The sequence below is a fragment of the Saccopteryx leptura genome, chromosome 4 (assembly GCF_036850995.1).
Source record: "Saccopteryx leptura isolate mSacLep1 chromosome 4, mSacLep1_pri_phased_curated, whole genome shotgun sequence".
In the NCBI taxonomy this organism is placed as follows: domain Eukaryota; kingdom Metazoa; phylum Chordata; class Mammalia; order Chiroptera; family Emballonuridae; genus Saccopteryx; species Saccopteryx leptura.
In genome coordinates this window covers 36,453,858-36,468,356 of record NC_089506.1, presented here as the reverse complement: position 1 = coordinate 36,468,356, position 14,499 = coordinate 36,453,858, and the positions used below count along the sequence as shown (strand labels likewise).

Sequence of the window (14,499 nt, the reverse complement as noted above, 5' to 3'; positions counted from 1 at the left end):
ACCGGCCTTGTCTCCGCCAGTCCCAGCGCCGGGCTGAGCAGGCTGTTAGAGGCGGCTCCAAAAACACTCACCTGGGCTCTCAGTGGTCCTTTCACAGTGACAAGGGGCTGCTTCCCCACCCTCCAGCTTTGAGACGTGAGCCCTGGGCATAGGTTGGAGCATAGCCCAGCAGGAGCCATGGGTGTACTCAGAAATGCCCCCGTCTCGTCTGTTCCTCTTTAAAACTGAGGCCTCCTCCCTTCCCACAGAGTCAGCCTGTGTTGAAGCCCACCTGGCTTGCTATAACCTGTTGATGTTTACATCCCAGAAAAGACTGTTCCAGAACAATGGACCTGGCTTGGCTGGGTTCGGGTCTGGCCCTCACGAGCAGCGGCTGCACCCACAGCAGACACTCGGGTGCAGCGGTGGTTAAGGAAACACCTTTGGCTTTCTCTGGGTGGTCCTGAGTGGGGAGCAGGGACAGGCGTTGGAGAGCCTGCAGTCATTGATATGTCAGACCGTCAGGGACCAATTGCTATGCGGCGGTTGTTTGGCTTCTGGGGTTGTTGCTACGGACAACAGCCCACTTCCTGTATGTGTGACTTTCGGTGGCAGGCTGGCTGCCCAGGCTGGGTGCTTCAGGGGGTGGGTTAGAGTCATCTATTCTTTATAGGTTGGCCTGGCCGTTGTCCGTTCGTACACCCAGTCTCTCGGTGGCAATAATAACAAGTATAAATTCTTTAAAAGACAGTTATAACCTCGATTAAAGAGATTGTTTTGCTGCTGATTGGAAAGCCAGCAGGCTGGCATGGGGCATGGGGTGCTGTTTGAGGACGGGTGGTGGAGTCGAGGGAACAAACCCAGGCAAGGGACTGGCTGACCCCGCAGAGGAGGCACAGACTCCAGGGTCTCGGTGCTGGCCCCGAACGAAGGGACCCCGCTGCTGAGGAGCTGGAGGGGTCCGGGAAGGGGAGCAGTGTCCTGATGGTGCATTCCTTTTCAGGGTTGGGCAGAGACGAAGCGCCCTGTGGCTCTGGACCGTGCCGGAGAGGAGGGCTGGCGTTTGCTCTCAGTCTGACGTTCGTTCATCCAGTCAGGCGAGCAGAGGGTGGGTTTGGGCTCAGCACAGCAGGAGGCAGGCAGGGTGGAGTCCCGATGGGGTGTGTGGACTGGGTCCGCTGGTGCAGCTCTCAGAGTAGACCCTGGGGTGATGATGGCTCCTGGGAAGGTCAGGGTTGCCGCAGCAACACATGTGATCTCTTGGCTACCAGACATCTGACGGCACCAAAAACTACCCCTGACACACGGGAAGGGCAGAGGCAGCCTGGCATGATAGGGGTCCTTTCCGGTGTATCCCCCACCAGCTACAGAAGCTGGGGCAAGGTCCCCTCTGGGTCTCTCCAGAGAGGGGGGATAATCTTACTGAGGTCTTTCAAGTTGTGGGGCCACTAATTCCTAATTCTACAAGAAAGAGTTGAGCCCATGGTTTCTGTACCTGGCGGTTTAACATGGTCTCTTTTCCTGAGAAGCCTCCCCTCCTTCCACCACCCAGGAGTACAGTGGCCTCAAAGCCCACAGAGCCCCCAGTCAGCTAACTGAAAACCACTGACCAGCCTGTTCTCTAAATGACCTCCCGCCGGGGCCCCGGTGGGCCGGAGCGGAGAGCCAGGGCTGGGAGCTCTCAGAGGGCAACAGACTGGGTCAGCAGTCAGAGCACAGCCGTGCATTCCAGAGAACCTTCTGTGACGCCTGCAGCCGGTTGGGCCTTCTTGAGTGACGGTCCCTCCTGTGCTTAAAAGTGCAGACCCAGCAGGAATCAGCCACATGCTCACGAGAAGATAAATGCCCCGGCATTAAGGGATTTGTCCCAAAGCAGGTCTGCCTTAAGACCATGCTGTCATCCTGGCTTTTCGAAGACCAGAAAAGCACACTTGAGCTTAGTGCGCTGAGAATTAGGTCCCCAGGCTCTGAGCCCTTCAGACTGCTCCAGATGCCTGGGCCAGGCAGGACTCCCACACACGCATCCCAACAGGTGACTGGGACACTGTAGCAGTGTCCAGGGGCCAGAGAGGGTGGTGGGATCCCCAGAAGTCACCTTAAGCACATCACAGCTGGTTAAAGTTAGCCTGCCCTTCCCATTCCTGCCTGGGGCACCAGGTGTTTACTTGGGTCACCTGCGGTACTCACTTCCAGCCAGCAGAGGGCGCCATTGGTCAGAACATATTTTAAAATTCTCCCGCACAAGTTCCTCCTCAGGTTTTTACCTGTTTCTGCAGTTCGCTGGTGCTTTTGTTTATTCCTACAACTAGGACACAATATGTTTCAAATTGTACATATAGCCCGGCTTTGGAATACAGCTGCTTACAGCTAACTGCCCTCCTTGCTTCATCTCCTGAGGGCCCTGCCCCATGAGAAGGGGAAGAGAACAGGTGTGGGGACCGAGGCCAGCAGGGATGTGTATGATGCCCCGCCCTGGCCCTGCTGTTCTGCAGAAGGTGTGTCCTCTCCCACTCCCCAGTGATCTCAGCCTGGAGAGGGGCAGAGACTGCCAGTCCCTCAGAACTTCTTCCCAATGGCCTCTCCTCCAAAAACACCAGCTGGCTTGTCCCCAACGTCAGCAGCTCCCCTCCCCCACGGACCTCCTGACTGCTCACCTCCTCTCACTCGCGCCCTCCAGCATGACGCTGACGCCCCCACCCCAGACCTCTGCGTTGTCCTCCCCGCTGCATCATGGGGGCCCCACTTCACTCCGTGCTGCAAGGGGGAGGGGGCCTTGTCGCTGCCCACCGCCCCCTTCCTTCCCACCCTCCTTTTCCGACCCTGCCCAAGTCCCGTGGTTGAGCAGCCACCCCAGCAGGATCAGCAGCTCAGCGAGCCAGTCAGAAATGCATGAAGGCCGGCCCCACTCTGGCATCCTGAGGAGTCTCGGTGTGCGTTGCGGTCGGAGAAGCAGGCCCGTTTCATCGTGCCCCCTCCGTCCCTCAGCGGTCTCACCACGGTCACTCTCTCTGGGAATGCCTTTCCTCCTCTGTCATCCTGGTTTCTCTCGGTGTCTTGCCCGTCCCTGCCCTGTGATAAATTGGGTCTAAACCAGGGAAGGGGAGGGGACAAGTCCCACATTCTCCCACCCAGTCTGGGGAACAAGAGGCAGCTCAGCCCAGAGCTAGACAGATGTGATGCCGGGTGACGGCAGGCCTCACTCGTGGCAGGGACCCGCCCAGCCCTCGTCTCTGAACTGTCCTCACTGCTCCCGCCCAGCGATGGGGAGGTCGGACCCCCAGCCTCTGAGGCCACCCGGGTGGAGTTAGCAGGCCATGGGCACCCAAGACCAGTGAGCCATGAGGTGTTAGAAAAGGCCCCAGTGAGTGGGTGAATCCCCAAAACAGTTTATTCCAGCTCTGTGCCTCTTTTGATTATTTAGGTCAAAAGTGAGCTCATCGGCCTCACTCAGCAGCCGGGCAGCCGGCCAGGGCGGCCCTCTGATCCAAGTGTTTCGAGGTTGGAGACCAACATGTGTGTGTTGCAGGCCATGTGTGCCTGTGGTGCTGGGACACTCCATGTGGCTGCCAGCTTCTGAACTATTTGCTCCCTGCTTACTCCCTGCCACCACCTCCAGCACAGACAGCCACAGGCCTGGCACACAAGGGGCCTTCTGGAGGGTAGCTTCCGGCAAGCATGGGCCACCCTGTCCCCTGGGCACATGAGGTCACGTATTCGGGAGCAGGGAGGCAGTGTAGCAAGGCGTCCTGAGCTCCAGGTCCCTCGTGTGGGCAGATCCAGACACCTCCTCAGGCTGGTGGCGAGTGGAATGAGGGGACCCTGTGGGCTGCTACGCCTCAGCTCCTGAGGGACAGGGCAAGTCACACAGCCTCGCCCTGGGGCTGAAGTCAAGTGGGCACCTGGGAGGTTCGACGGGTCTCTACATCCTTATGTAAGATGCCTTATATTTGTTAAGTCTGTGTACCTCTGAGTCACTGTTCCCAAAGTATGATAAGAGATGAGCTGAGGGGGACGTGGCAGAGAGTTTTCCTGGGCCTTGAGCTGGCTTCTGGTACGTGGGCATCTTTGCTGTTTGCTTCTGGGGTTGGGTCCCCTCGGTATGTCCCTCGACACCTGAGAGTAGTGCAGGGACCCCTGGAGGAGGGTCTCTGCCTGGTGTCCAGCATTAGGATGCAGCCAAGGGGTGGGAGGGGCGGGCGGAGGCTCTTTTATTCCTGAGGGTGGGCTTGGCCTGGGAGGTGGCATGCCGACAGAGAGCCCTGACTCAGAGCCAGACCATGGGGTTCACGCCATCTGTGCTCACTAGCTGTGACTCTCGGGCAAGCTGTGTGCTTCATCTCTCAGCCACCTTATGGGGTTGTGATGAGGATTAAAGGAAGACTATCAGGTCAAACTTTTAGTGCAGTGGCTGGCCAGGAGTAACCCCAAAGAACAAAAGAATCCCTCCTCCCAGAGGAGGGTCCGGGCCCCGGGACTAGAGTTTCTGTTCCATCCCAGCTTCGTACCTTACCTGCCCAGCCTGCGTCAGGCAAGCTGGCCGGCACCTGTGTCAAGCACTCGCGACCGGGGTGCAGTGGGGAGCAACTGTGAACCTAGGTTCTCGGCACTGAAACTTGAATGACACACAAAACAAAACAAAATAAAAAACCCTTACCTCCGTAAGAACTAAGGCAGCACAGGAGACAGTTCTGCTCGGAGCACCTTGTGCAGGTGTGAAACAGAATCATTGCTTCTCACTCTGTGTGCACACGTGGGTGCTAATGTCAACAGCAGACAAGCTGTTTAGAAAGAGAGTTGATGTTGATTTGTACATTTGCCCGGAAGGCCTTTGCTGTTGTTGAACCAGATTCCTGTGCACAGAGTCCTTCATGGTCAAATGTGGATACGAGCACAGAATGAACAGCCCACACCCACGCGGGTGTGCACACACCCACAGCAGTGTGCATTTTGTGTATCGCTGTCACCATCATTAAATCTGAGGGGCAGGAAGGATTTGGGATATGCCAAGCTCCGGCTTTTATTACATCATGTTTATAAGCAGGCTGTCACAGACTGCAGAGTTTATCTTTGTTCCACATCCTTTTCATTTAAGCCCAGAAGTGGCTTCCTTAATTTCAGAGCCTTGGAAATTAGCGATGCCAGTCGGTGCCTCGGGCTGCCCTTCTCTTGCTCCTGCATGGATTGGCTGGCAGTGGCGGCTGCTGGCATCACACAATTGGCTTAGATGTGAAATTAGCCAACGGAGGAGAGCCTCCTTGCTTCTACCCAGTGACTCGGGCTCCTGCTTTAGGCTAAGTCAGGACGGAGGTTATCATTACCCAGCCGCTTGGTGTTATCTTTGTCACAGATGTTGCTGCTGCAAGGAGCCGTACCTCCTCTCCCACTTCCACCCGATGCGTGGGAGCCTTCGGACGCCTCGGGGATTTTCTCCCAAAGTTGGAGTGATGCCACCAAGAGCAATTTTCTAACGTGGATGAACATGGGGACCTCAGATGCTAGAACTAATGTAATGTGTGGGTCTTAAAACTTGTCTTGGAGGATTTAGCCAGCAGGTCAACCCAGAAAAGAAAATGACTCAGCTCTTACTGTGCAACCAAAACTGATTCAGCTCCAGGAATGATGGGTTCTGCCTGGATCTTCGCCTTGTGAGATGGTTGTTGTTAAGCTGGGAAATAAGCAAAACACAGAAAATATCGGTCGTCTTTAGATAAGAGTGAGTTCTGGAAACTGCCCGGACGAGGGTCATGGAAATGCTGCAGTCTGCTCAGACGCCGGCTTGGCACGCATTTTGCCGTGCAGTGCGGAAGTGGCATAAGGATTATAGGAGGAATCATTTTATCATAAGGATTTCTTTGAGATTACACGAACGCCCGTCTTGCTGCACACATTAACTGCTGATGTCTCTCCCCCTCCTTTCAGCTTACAAGATGCTGGCATTGGATTCATTCTGGTCATAGACCGAAGGCAGGACAAATGGACCTCGGTGAAGGCATCAGTCCTGCGAATAGCAGTAAGTGTCAGTGCCCTGGCTCTGTGACGTGCCCACCTCATCTTCTCCTGGGCTGGGGGATGGCAGTGTTTCTCTTCTAGTGACCCATCTGCCTGGGTGGCAGTTTAGGTTCTGGCTGTCGCGATGTGGTGCAGAGCTGTGGTTCGCAGCCAGCTCAGAGCAGCAGCCCGGGGTGGCCTGGGGCCGGGCCAAGGGGCTCTTGGGAGCCCCACCTCTTTGGCTTCCTCCAGTTGCTAGGGCATGTATGTGCATGAGTGTGTGTGTGTGTGTGTGTGTGTGTGTGTGTGTGCACGCGCATGCATGTGTTCTCATATGGGTTAACTCTTAGGGGCCTGTCTTAATTTGAAAACAATTCCACCAGCTGGTTAATTTCTGACCATTCAGTACGTGAGATGCTTGGGATTTTACTGTGCATTCCTTCTTAAGTAGAGCACAAGGTCCTTGAATAACAGGGTGTAGAGTGTGTTACAGAGAATCTTCAGGGTAGAAGTTTGAAACTGTATTGAAAAGCGTTTGCTAAGTGACCCTCTCCTTTCCAAACGGACTGTTTAATTGCTTAGTTTTACACCTAAATCAGAAGCCTGAGTCTTCCTTGGAACCCATTCCTGTGTTTAGTAACCCTCACTGCCAAGGAATTCATCTGCACATCATTGCGGAGTGCGTGCTGCCCTCCAGGGCAGGAGAGCAGCTGGTCTGTGGTTGCTGCTGTGGCTGTTTTTATCCCGCAGAAAGGATTTAGGAGGAAAGAGTTCAGTCAGCAGGGAGCCCCTGAACCTTATTCTCGCCAGTGGCTTCCGCCCCCGCTTCCGCCCCCACTCCCGAGCTCCTCCACGGAGCGCTTCTCGGCACGCGGGGTTTACCCGTGCTCGGTCCTGGCAGCCGAAGGACCAAAAGTTTCCTTGTTGTCCAGCAGGGTGACCCAGGGCAGCTGTGACCGGGCCCTCCCTCCACAAGGGTGGCTCCGCTGCTCCCCAGCATTTCTTAAAAGCCTAACTAACGTCCCTGGAGTGAAATTCTCCTAACCTCTCGTTCTGGGTAGAGTGAGAGAATTGATTCCTTTCTTATATGTTGCCTCATTATTTTATCTTAACAATAATTACAGGCTCAGTATCTGCTCTGACTTTTACAACTTACCTCATTGTGGTGCAAACCAGCTCTTGAACTGTTGGATCCCACCTTTGTCTTTCTGATAAAGCTTCTCCCTGTACCGCCCGGTGCGTCTCCCATTCCCACCACCCCCCCCCAACCCCCCCCACACACACACACACGCTTCCCACAACACCACTTATCAGAAACAAAACACTTCAGAGCGCTTCAAAAGAAGTCCATCTGTTATATAATCAGATTTCCCCTGTTTTAAAATCCTCCGAAGCTTACCAAGTACTCCTGTAACGCCCGTGTGGTCACGGGCACACCGCGTGGGGTCCAGGTCTCCCGTCCTTGCCAGCAAGTGCTTCTCGCGCCTTCACACACGTGCATCCCCCTGGCATGCCCTCACCCCGCGCCCTGGCGGCTTCTCATCCTTCCGAATGCCCTTGCCCAGCCTCCCAGCCGAGCAGCAGGAGGGGAGTCTCCTGCCTCCCCTCTGCATTGTGGGAGTACACAGTCACTCTCTATTTGCACCTCATGGCGTCCCTGAAGTCGAGGCCACGCCCTGTCCATCTGCATGTGGCCAGGCGCCCAGCCCAGACCCCAGGTGAGGCAGGTTCACCGTAAATATCTCTCAAGTTAATCAGTTGCTCCTGGTTAGAAATAAGGCCTGACCTGAGGTGGCGCAGTGGATAAAGTGTCAACCTGGAAATGCTGAGGTCGCCGGTTCAAAACCCTGGGCTTGCCTGGTCAAGGCACATATGGGAGTTGATGCTTCCAGCTCCTCCCTCCTTCTCTCTCTCTTCCTCTCGTTCTCTCTCCCTCTCTTTCCCTCTCCCTCTCTCTCTCCTCTCTAAAAATAAAGAAAGAAAGAAAGAAAGAAAGAAAGAAAGAAAGAAAGAAAGAAAGAAAGAAATAAGAAGTTTCCCAAATGTAGGGCTGCTTTTTAAGAAACAGATAAATTGTGGGGTTTTTTTAAGTGGAAGTAACCCTTCAGATCACCCCACAGTTCAGCAGCAGGACCCAGGCCCGCCTGCCCAAGCTGTCAGTCAGACTCTCAAGTTCCCCGTATCATTGGAGTTTTAGTTAGTATCAAGTCTATAATCAGATTATTTTATGAAGCAAGCTGGCTTTGCTTTAAAACATTGTTCTGTGAAAGTTATAGCTAAAAAATTGGTGTTTGAGGTTTTAGGTTTGTGCTGATTCTTACACAATAAAAATACAGAGGGTTTGTGTTTTTTTTCCTATCCTTTTCTCTGTAAGTCTCAGAGTTCCCCAAAACTGGCTTAGAAATCCCAGATGTTAGCTTTTTTCCAGCAGAGTTGTCAAAAATTCTCTTTGGACTCCAATGCTTTTTGTTATAAGAAATTAACGCTATTAATGCTAAATATTCTACTCGTGTATTCAACACATCTATGAAGACCCTGCGACGTGCCCGAAACTGTGCGAGGTGCTGGGGACACAGGGGGAAAAGCTAGACGTATACAGCCCAGCGGGGTGCAGACAGCTGGCAGGACTCGGTGATCGAGTTCTGCTCAGAGACGCCAGACAGGCACATAGGAGGAGCCTGGGACAGCGCCCGGGTCACCGGGGGCTCAGGACCCGTTGCAGGCTCCCTGTATGCACGGTCTGGCCCTGAGCCAGGCCCTGCTGCCTTCCTTGTGTGTGTGTCCATCTCTGAGCCAGGGTGTGGGTCTGACCTCCACCATGGCGCTGTGGTGGGACCAGGAGGTGGAAAACAGAGCTCTCGGGAGGAGAGAGGAGCCGGCACAAGCACAGTGGCCCGTGTGCACAGTGGCCCGTGTGCACAGTGGCCCATGCGCACAGGCGGCCCGTGTGCACAGTGGCCCGTGTGCACAGTGGCCCGTGTACACAGTGGCCCGTGCGCACAGGCGGCCCGTGTGCACAGTGGCCCGTGTGCACAGTGCCGCCGGAGCGCCCTGGCCACTCTGCAGGTGCTACACAAGCAAGGCGGTGGCAGACACTGTTCATCACCAAACGTGCCCGGGCACTGAGTGAGGTTCAGCACTTACATAACGCCGGGCTATCTTTAGCCGCCGTGTGTGCTGTCCTGTGAGCTGAGCTTTTCTTCACTTGGGGTCTTCTTCGTTTTCCGTTTTGGATGCCTTCAGCCTGGCTTAGAATAGAACAATAAGTCAGTAGAGGAGCCAAAGTCCAATGTCCCCCAACCCATCCTCGCTGTGCCTCCATCAAGAATAGAGCCTTCATCAGTTCCGATAGGGCATCAGGGGCGATGCGTGTCCTTACCTGTCACAGATCATGATCTCAGCCGGTGGATACAGGCAGACACAAGACTTGAAGCTGAGGATTCAAACACCGCTCTTTGTCTGTTCGTTCGTTCAAAGTTTGGACTGTCCTGGGATAGAGGTGTATCTTTTATAAAATACCTAAGTGTATCTTCTGGGATGCCGTTTCACATTTTAACCCAGTTCTACTGCGTATGTATGTGTGAGTGTTGTGTGTGTTAGCCTTTGGGGGTTTTGTGATAGAGTGTACAGAGTTATGTCTAGAGCTAGCCTAATTCAAGCTAAATCTCTACCCTCGAGCATGCTGCTGAAGAAAACTGCAGTTAAGGTGGTTTGAGTCTGCTTGGAGAGAGCTCTGGTTGCTGCCTGCAAAGCCCACGCTCCTGTGTGTGCAGAAGGGAAACCACGTGAAGTCTCTGAGGGACCCAGGATGTTTGGGTCATCCAGTAAATACACCACATGTGGTAAAATAATATTACAGTGATCCCTCGGTTTTCATCGATAATCCGTCCAAAAACAATCGGCGAAATCCAAACCAATGAAAACTGAGGCAATTATTTCCATATGAATCAATGTAAATCCAATGTAAATCCACAGTCCAGAGAAATCACTTACATGTAATTGTAGTATTGGCACTCGCAATCAATAAAAAAACACAAAAGCCCTGGCCGGTTGGCTCAGCGGTAGAGCGTCGGCCTAGCGTGCGGAGGACCCGGGTTCGATTCCCGGCCAGGGCACACAGGAGAAGCGCGCATTTGCTTCTCCACCCCTCCGCCGTGCTTTCCTCTCTGTCTCTCTCTTCCCCTCCCGCAGCCAAGGCTCCATTGGAGCAAAGATGGCCCAGGCGCTGGGGATGGCTCTGTGGCCTCTGCCTCAGGCGCTAGAGTGGCTCTGGTCGCAACATGGCGACACCCAGGATGGGCAGAGCATCGCCCCCTGGTGGGCAGAGCGTCGCCCCTGGTGGGCGTGCCGGGTGGATCCCGGTCGGGCGCATGCGGGAGTCTGTCAGACTGTCTCTCCCTGTTTCCAGCTTCAGAAAAATGAAAAAAAATAAAATAAAATAAAATAAAAAATAAAAAAAAAACAACACAAAAACACTGGAAAGCAATGGAATTGTTTGGCTAGAGGCGTGGGGTGATGCTCACACAATGATAAACAACGCCACACCGACCAGGAGAACGCGTGGGTCACCCTTTGTTTTCGCAAAATTAGCAGCAAGGTCACGTGGGCATGCCGACGAAGTCCAAGACAAATTTTTTATGGAAAATATTGATGAAGACCAAAACCGACGATAACTGAAGTCAACGAAAACCGAGGCATTACTGTATATTAAACAGTGCTACTGAAGTCCTGCTGGGTGCCAGCTACTAGAGGTCTGAGCGCGAGCTGGTGAGTGCCCAGGGGAGGTGAGGACAGGTGCAGTGGTGGTGCTGCCCGCAGTGTTCCAGAAGGAAGACTGGGCAGTGCCTTTGTCCTAATGCGGAGTGTACTCATTTTAATGGTCGTCCTTCCTTTGAAGATTATGCCCTTACTGCTTACTTTTCACCAACGTATCTTTTCCTTCATGATGTTTACGAGCATGTCAACAATCTTGACCAGCGGGCTGGTCTCATGCCCCCTCCTTAATGTTCACCTTCGAACCTCCCCGGGAACCGCCCGGGGGTTCAGGCCTCTGCGCACAGTCAGCTTCTCTGATCCAGACTCCGGGTGTTTTATCGCTTAACGCTGAGACCCAAACGTTCATATTTATATTTATTACACAAAGTTGTGTTTGTGTTTTGGCTACTATGAGACAGCTATCACTGGCCAGGTTTCGGTTGCTCCGTTTGGAATGAAGTACGTGTACAACGTCAGGCTGGATTACCGTGGCTTTGAGCACAAGTTAAGGCAGTTGTTGGACTCAGGGAAGATTTCAAACAGAATTCCCCAGAGCACCGGGATTCCACAGAGTTTCCAAGTGTTCTCTGGTGGATTTGGCTGTGTAGTCTCTTCAGTTTGTTCAATCTCTAGGAATATTAATTCAGAAGCCAGTTAACTCCCATTTTTCTCTCCTCAGATTACATTTGTGTAGTCATCGCATTATATACATTTCTATGTCAATCAAGGTCAGCCTCGATAATAAACAATACTGCTTTCGTATTGCATAGCAACCTGTTATAATCACTTTATGATTACTTGATTAATAAGTAAGTTACAAAAAGATGTTATTTTATAGCCTTTATCCCAAATCCTCCATCCAGTTACCTTTATTTTTAAATAAAGTATTCATTTTGGTATTTTCTTCAGCTCTTTATACATATGGTTGGTTCCAACCCAGAGAAGATTTAATGTACTTTTGTTTATATTCAAAATATGGGTTTGTGTATGTCCTTAAGCCTTCTCACTTGGCTAGGAGGATCTCAACAATTACTCTCTTTACTATAAAGATTCAATAAGTTACAGAACAGGAAACACTAAAGGAGAGAAAAGGAGGAGAAGGAACTATTTTGACGTTGACAATCCCCTCCAGCCTGCCGGCTCAGCAGGACCCCTCTTTCCTCTCGGGATGGAGTCAGTTCCCAAGCCAGTGTGTCCTCTCGCCGCCGGCGTTGACTTATTTAAGTGAAATCGCTGAAGAAGGACAAGGGCACAGTTTTATCCTGTAAGTTCAAATGTGTACTTACAGAGCACATCCGCCAATGAGGTGTCAATTAGGGCGAACAGACGATACTGAAATTTAGAAAAGCGTGACTCATTGTCACCTCGAAGAAGAGACTTTCATTAAGGATGTCTTCCTGAAAGAGTGGTGGCCAATTTCACAAATGACGGTGACAGGTTGGCACAGTCCTCTTGATGGTGAGTGACACAGAATCTACCCTCGGGCTGCCAACTCTCCGTGTGGTTCCCTGAGTTGCTTCTTTCCACCCTGAGGAGTCGAACGTTGTGAGCGCTGGCGCAGGTCCGCAGGGGTGGGCACAACAGAGACAGCGCTGCTTGCCAGGGGGCTTACTCCGCAGTCCCCCTGAGCTGGCACTGAGCAATCAGGTCTCCCCACTGCACTGCGTGCTCCCCCACGGGTTTGTGTCCAAGCATAGAGTGTGATGGTGAGACACAGGGCACAGGGCTAAGTGATCCCCCATCCACCCAGGCCCAGCTGTGAGTCCCGCTGGTGAACATGGGAGACTCTACAGACCACGGCTGGGCCGATGACACCTCACAACAGCTCACCACCCTGTCCTCACAGCCATAAGCACTTAGCAAGGACTTGCTAAAGTGTTGGCGACCAAGGACACGTGGTCCCTGTTTCCAGGGCTGTGACAGTGGTGCACAGACGTTGGAGGACCTGTAGGGAGGGTATGTCCAGGAGGCTTCAGGCAGGAAGGGTACGTGCCTCACACCCAACCCAGAGGCAGCAGATTACTGAAGTCTTAGTGCTGCCCTCAAGGTTCCTAGAAGATGGTGGAGGTGCCCAGCAGGCGTTGAGGACCTTCAAGCCAAGCTCAAGGAGTGGCCAGGTTGCAGACACAGCATGGACATCACCAGTAAGTGGGTGGCAGTTCTATACCTTGATGATGTAGCTCAGAAAAACCCACAGACGTATTGGGTTCTGGGGTGCAGATAGGTCACCCACTGATCCTTGATGGGGGACTCCCTAGCTCCATGCCCTTCGGGGCTCACTTCTACCACTTCTGCTGAGACCAGCATGGATATTAGAGTGAGACCCAGGACTGACCTTCCAGCCAAGATATTGGGCAAGCTGGTTTCTCCTCTTCCATTCCTTGCTGCCAGATCCATTTCAGGCCTTAGGCTATGCCATTCTTTCCTACATATTATATTTTATGTGCATTTAGCTTAGTTACCCGGAAATCAAACTCCCTTGCTTCAAAATTTCTTGTTTTAGTAAAGGGGTCTGCCTGGATTTCAGCATCTGGAAATAATCTGGCATCTAGAATAGCCTTTTCCTACCATATATCTGTCATCACCACATTTTTTAGTGCTTTGTGTGAGCACTGTACCAAACTCTGCATGTCCTTTAGGTCATTTAACCTTTAACAGTGTACAGTAGGGAAGGCACTTGTTAACTCTACTTCAGACTGGGGGAACTGAGGCATAAGAAGGTTAAGTGACTTGCCCCAGGTCACTTTGTAAGCAGAGCTGGTAACTGAACATATTCACATAATTATATCTAAGGGTGTGAATGTGCATGCTTATTTTTATCTTTCTGTTAGGTGATACATATATGTGTCTGAATGGCTTTGTTTCTATTTGACAAGTGTCTTGGTTCCCTGGGGCTGTTACTACAAAGTTCCCAGACTGGATGGTTTAAACAAATGAAATTTATTACCTCACGGTCTGGAGGCCAGAAGTCCAAGATCAAGGTGTCGGCAGGGCTGGTTCCCTTTGTGGCTGCAAGAAAGAACATATTCCAGGTTCTCACCCAGCTTCTGGTGTGACTGGTAATCCTTGGTTTGTAGACACATCACCCATCTCTGCCCTCACCTTCACATGACGTTCTCCTTGTGCGTGTCTATGGCCATCCTTGTTTATGTCTATGTCTAAATCTCCCCCCTTTTATAAGGCACCCACCAGTCATTGGATTGAGGCCTAACACCTTATTTTAGTTTAATTGCCTCTTTAAAGACCCTATCTCCACATATGGTCACATTCTGAGGCACTAGGGTTTTGGACTTCAACATCTGAATTTCAGGAGACACAATTTGGTCTGTAACAGGTGTAATAAGCTTTTGACCTTTTCATTTATAAGTTAGCATAACATAGTTGCACCAAGCAATGTGACTTTTTCTCTTTTAAGAAACAGTAATGCCTCTAACAGAGTCCAGTGCCTGTAACCTTTTCTTATCTTAGGATGACGTTGATGTTGGAAATACCTGGACCGGTAAGCTGAGTCCTCGGCGTCCGGACTGTGCCGTTAGCTGCAGGTGTGGGAGCCCTGAGCTCCGCGGCAGCTGTCCACGGGCGGTGCAACAGCCCTCCGTTGTCTTACAGGCATCCTTCCCGGCAAACCTCCAGCTCGTCCTTGTTCTGCGCCCAACAGGATTTTTCCAAAGAACTCTCTCTGACCTCGCTTTCAAGTTCAATAGAGATGACTTTAAGATGAAGGTTCCGGTAGGTATACTCTGCTTTAGTTTTGTAGGCAGAACGAAACTTAATTGT

At 52.1% G+C, this 14,499-nt stretch overlaps 1 protein-coding gene across 8 annotated transcripts in view; it reads left to right on the top strand.

Moving 5' to 3' along the window:
* MCF2L (MCF.2 cell line derived transforming sequence like) overlaps positions 1-14,499 on the top strand; it is a 189,885-nt gene that overhangs the window by 138,949 nt on the left and 36,437 nt on the right. For all 8 annotated transcript variants that reach the window (XM_066380542.1, XM_066380536.1, XM_066380537.1 and 5 more), the window contains 2 exons: positions 5,899-5,989; positions 14,332-14,451. In XM_066380542.1, coding sequence (XP_066236639.1) covers positions 5,899-5,989; positions 14,332-14,451 — 211 coding nt within the window. The remainder of the gene's footprint in view (positions 1-5,898; positions 5,990-14,331; positions 14,452-14,499) is intronic.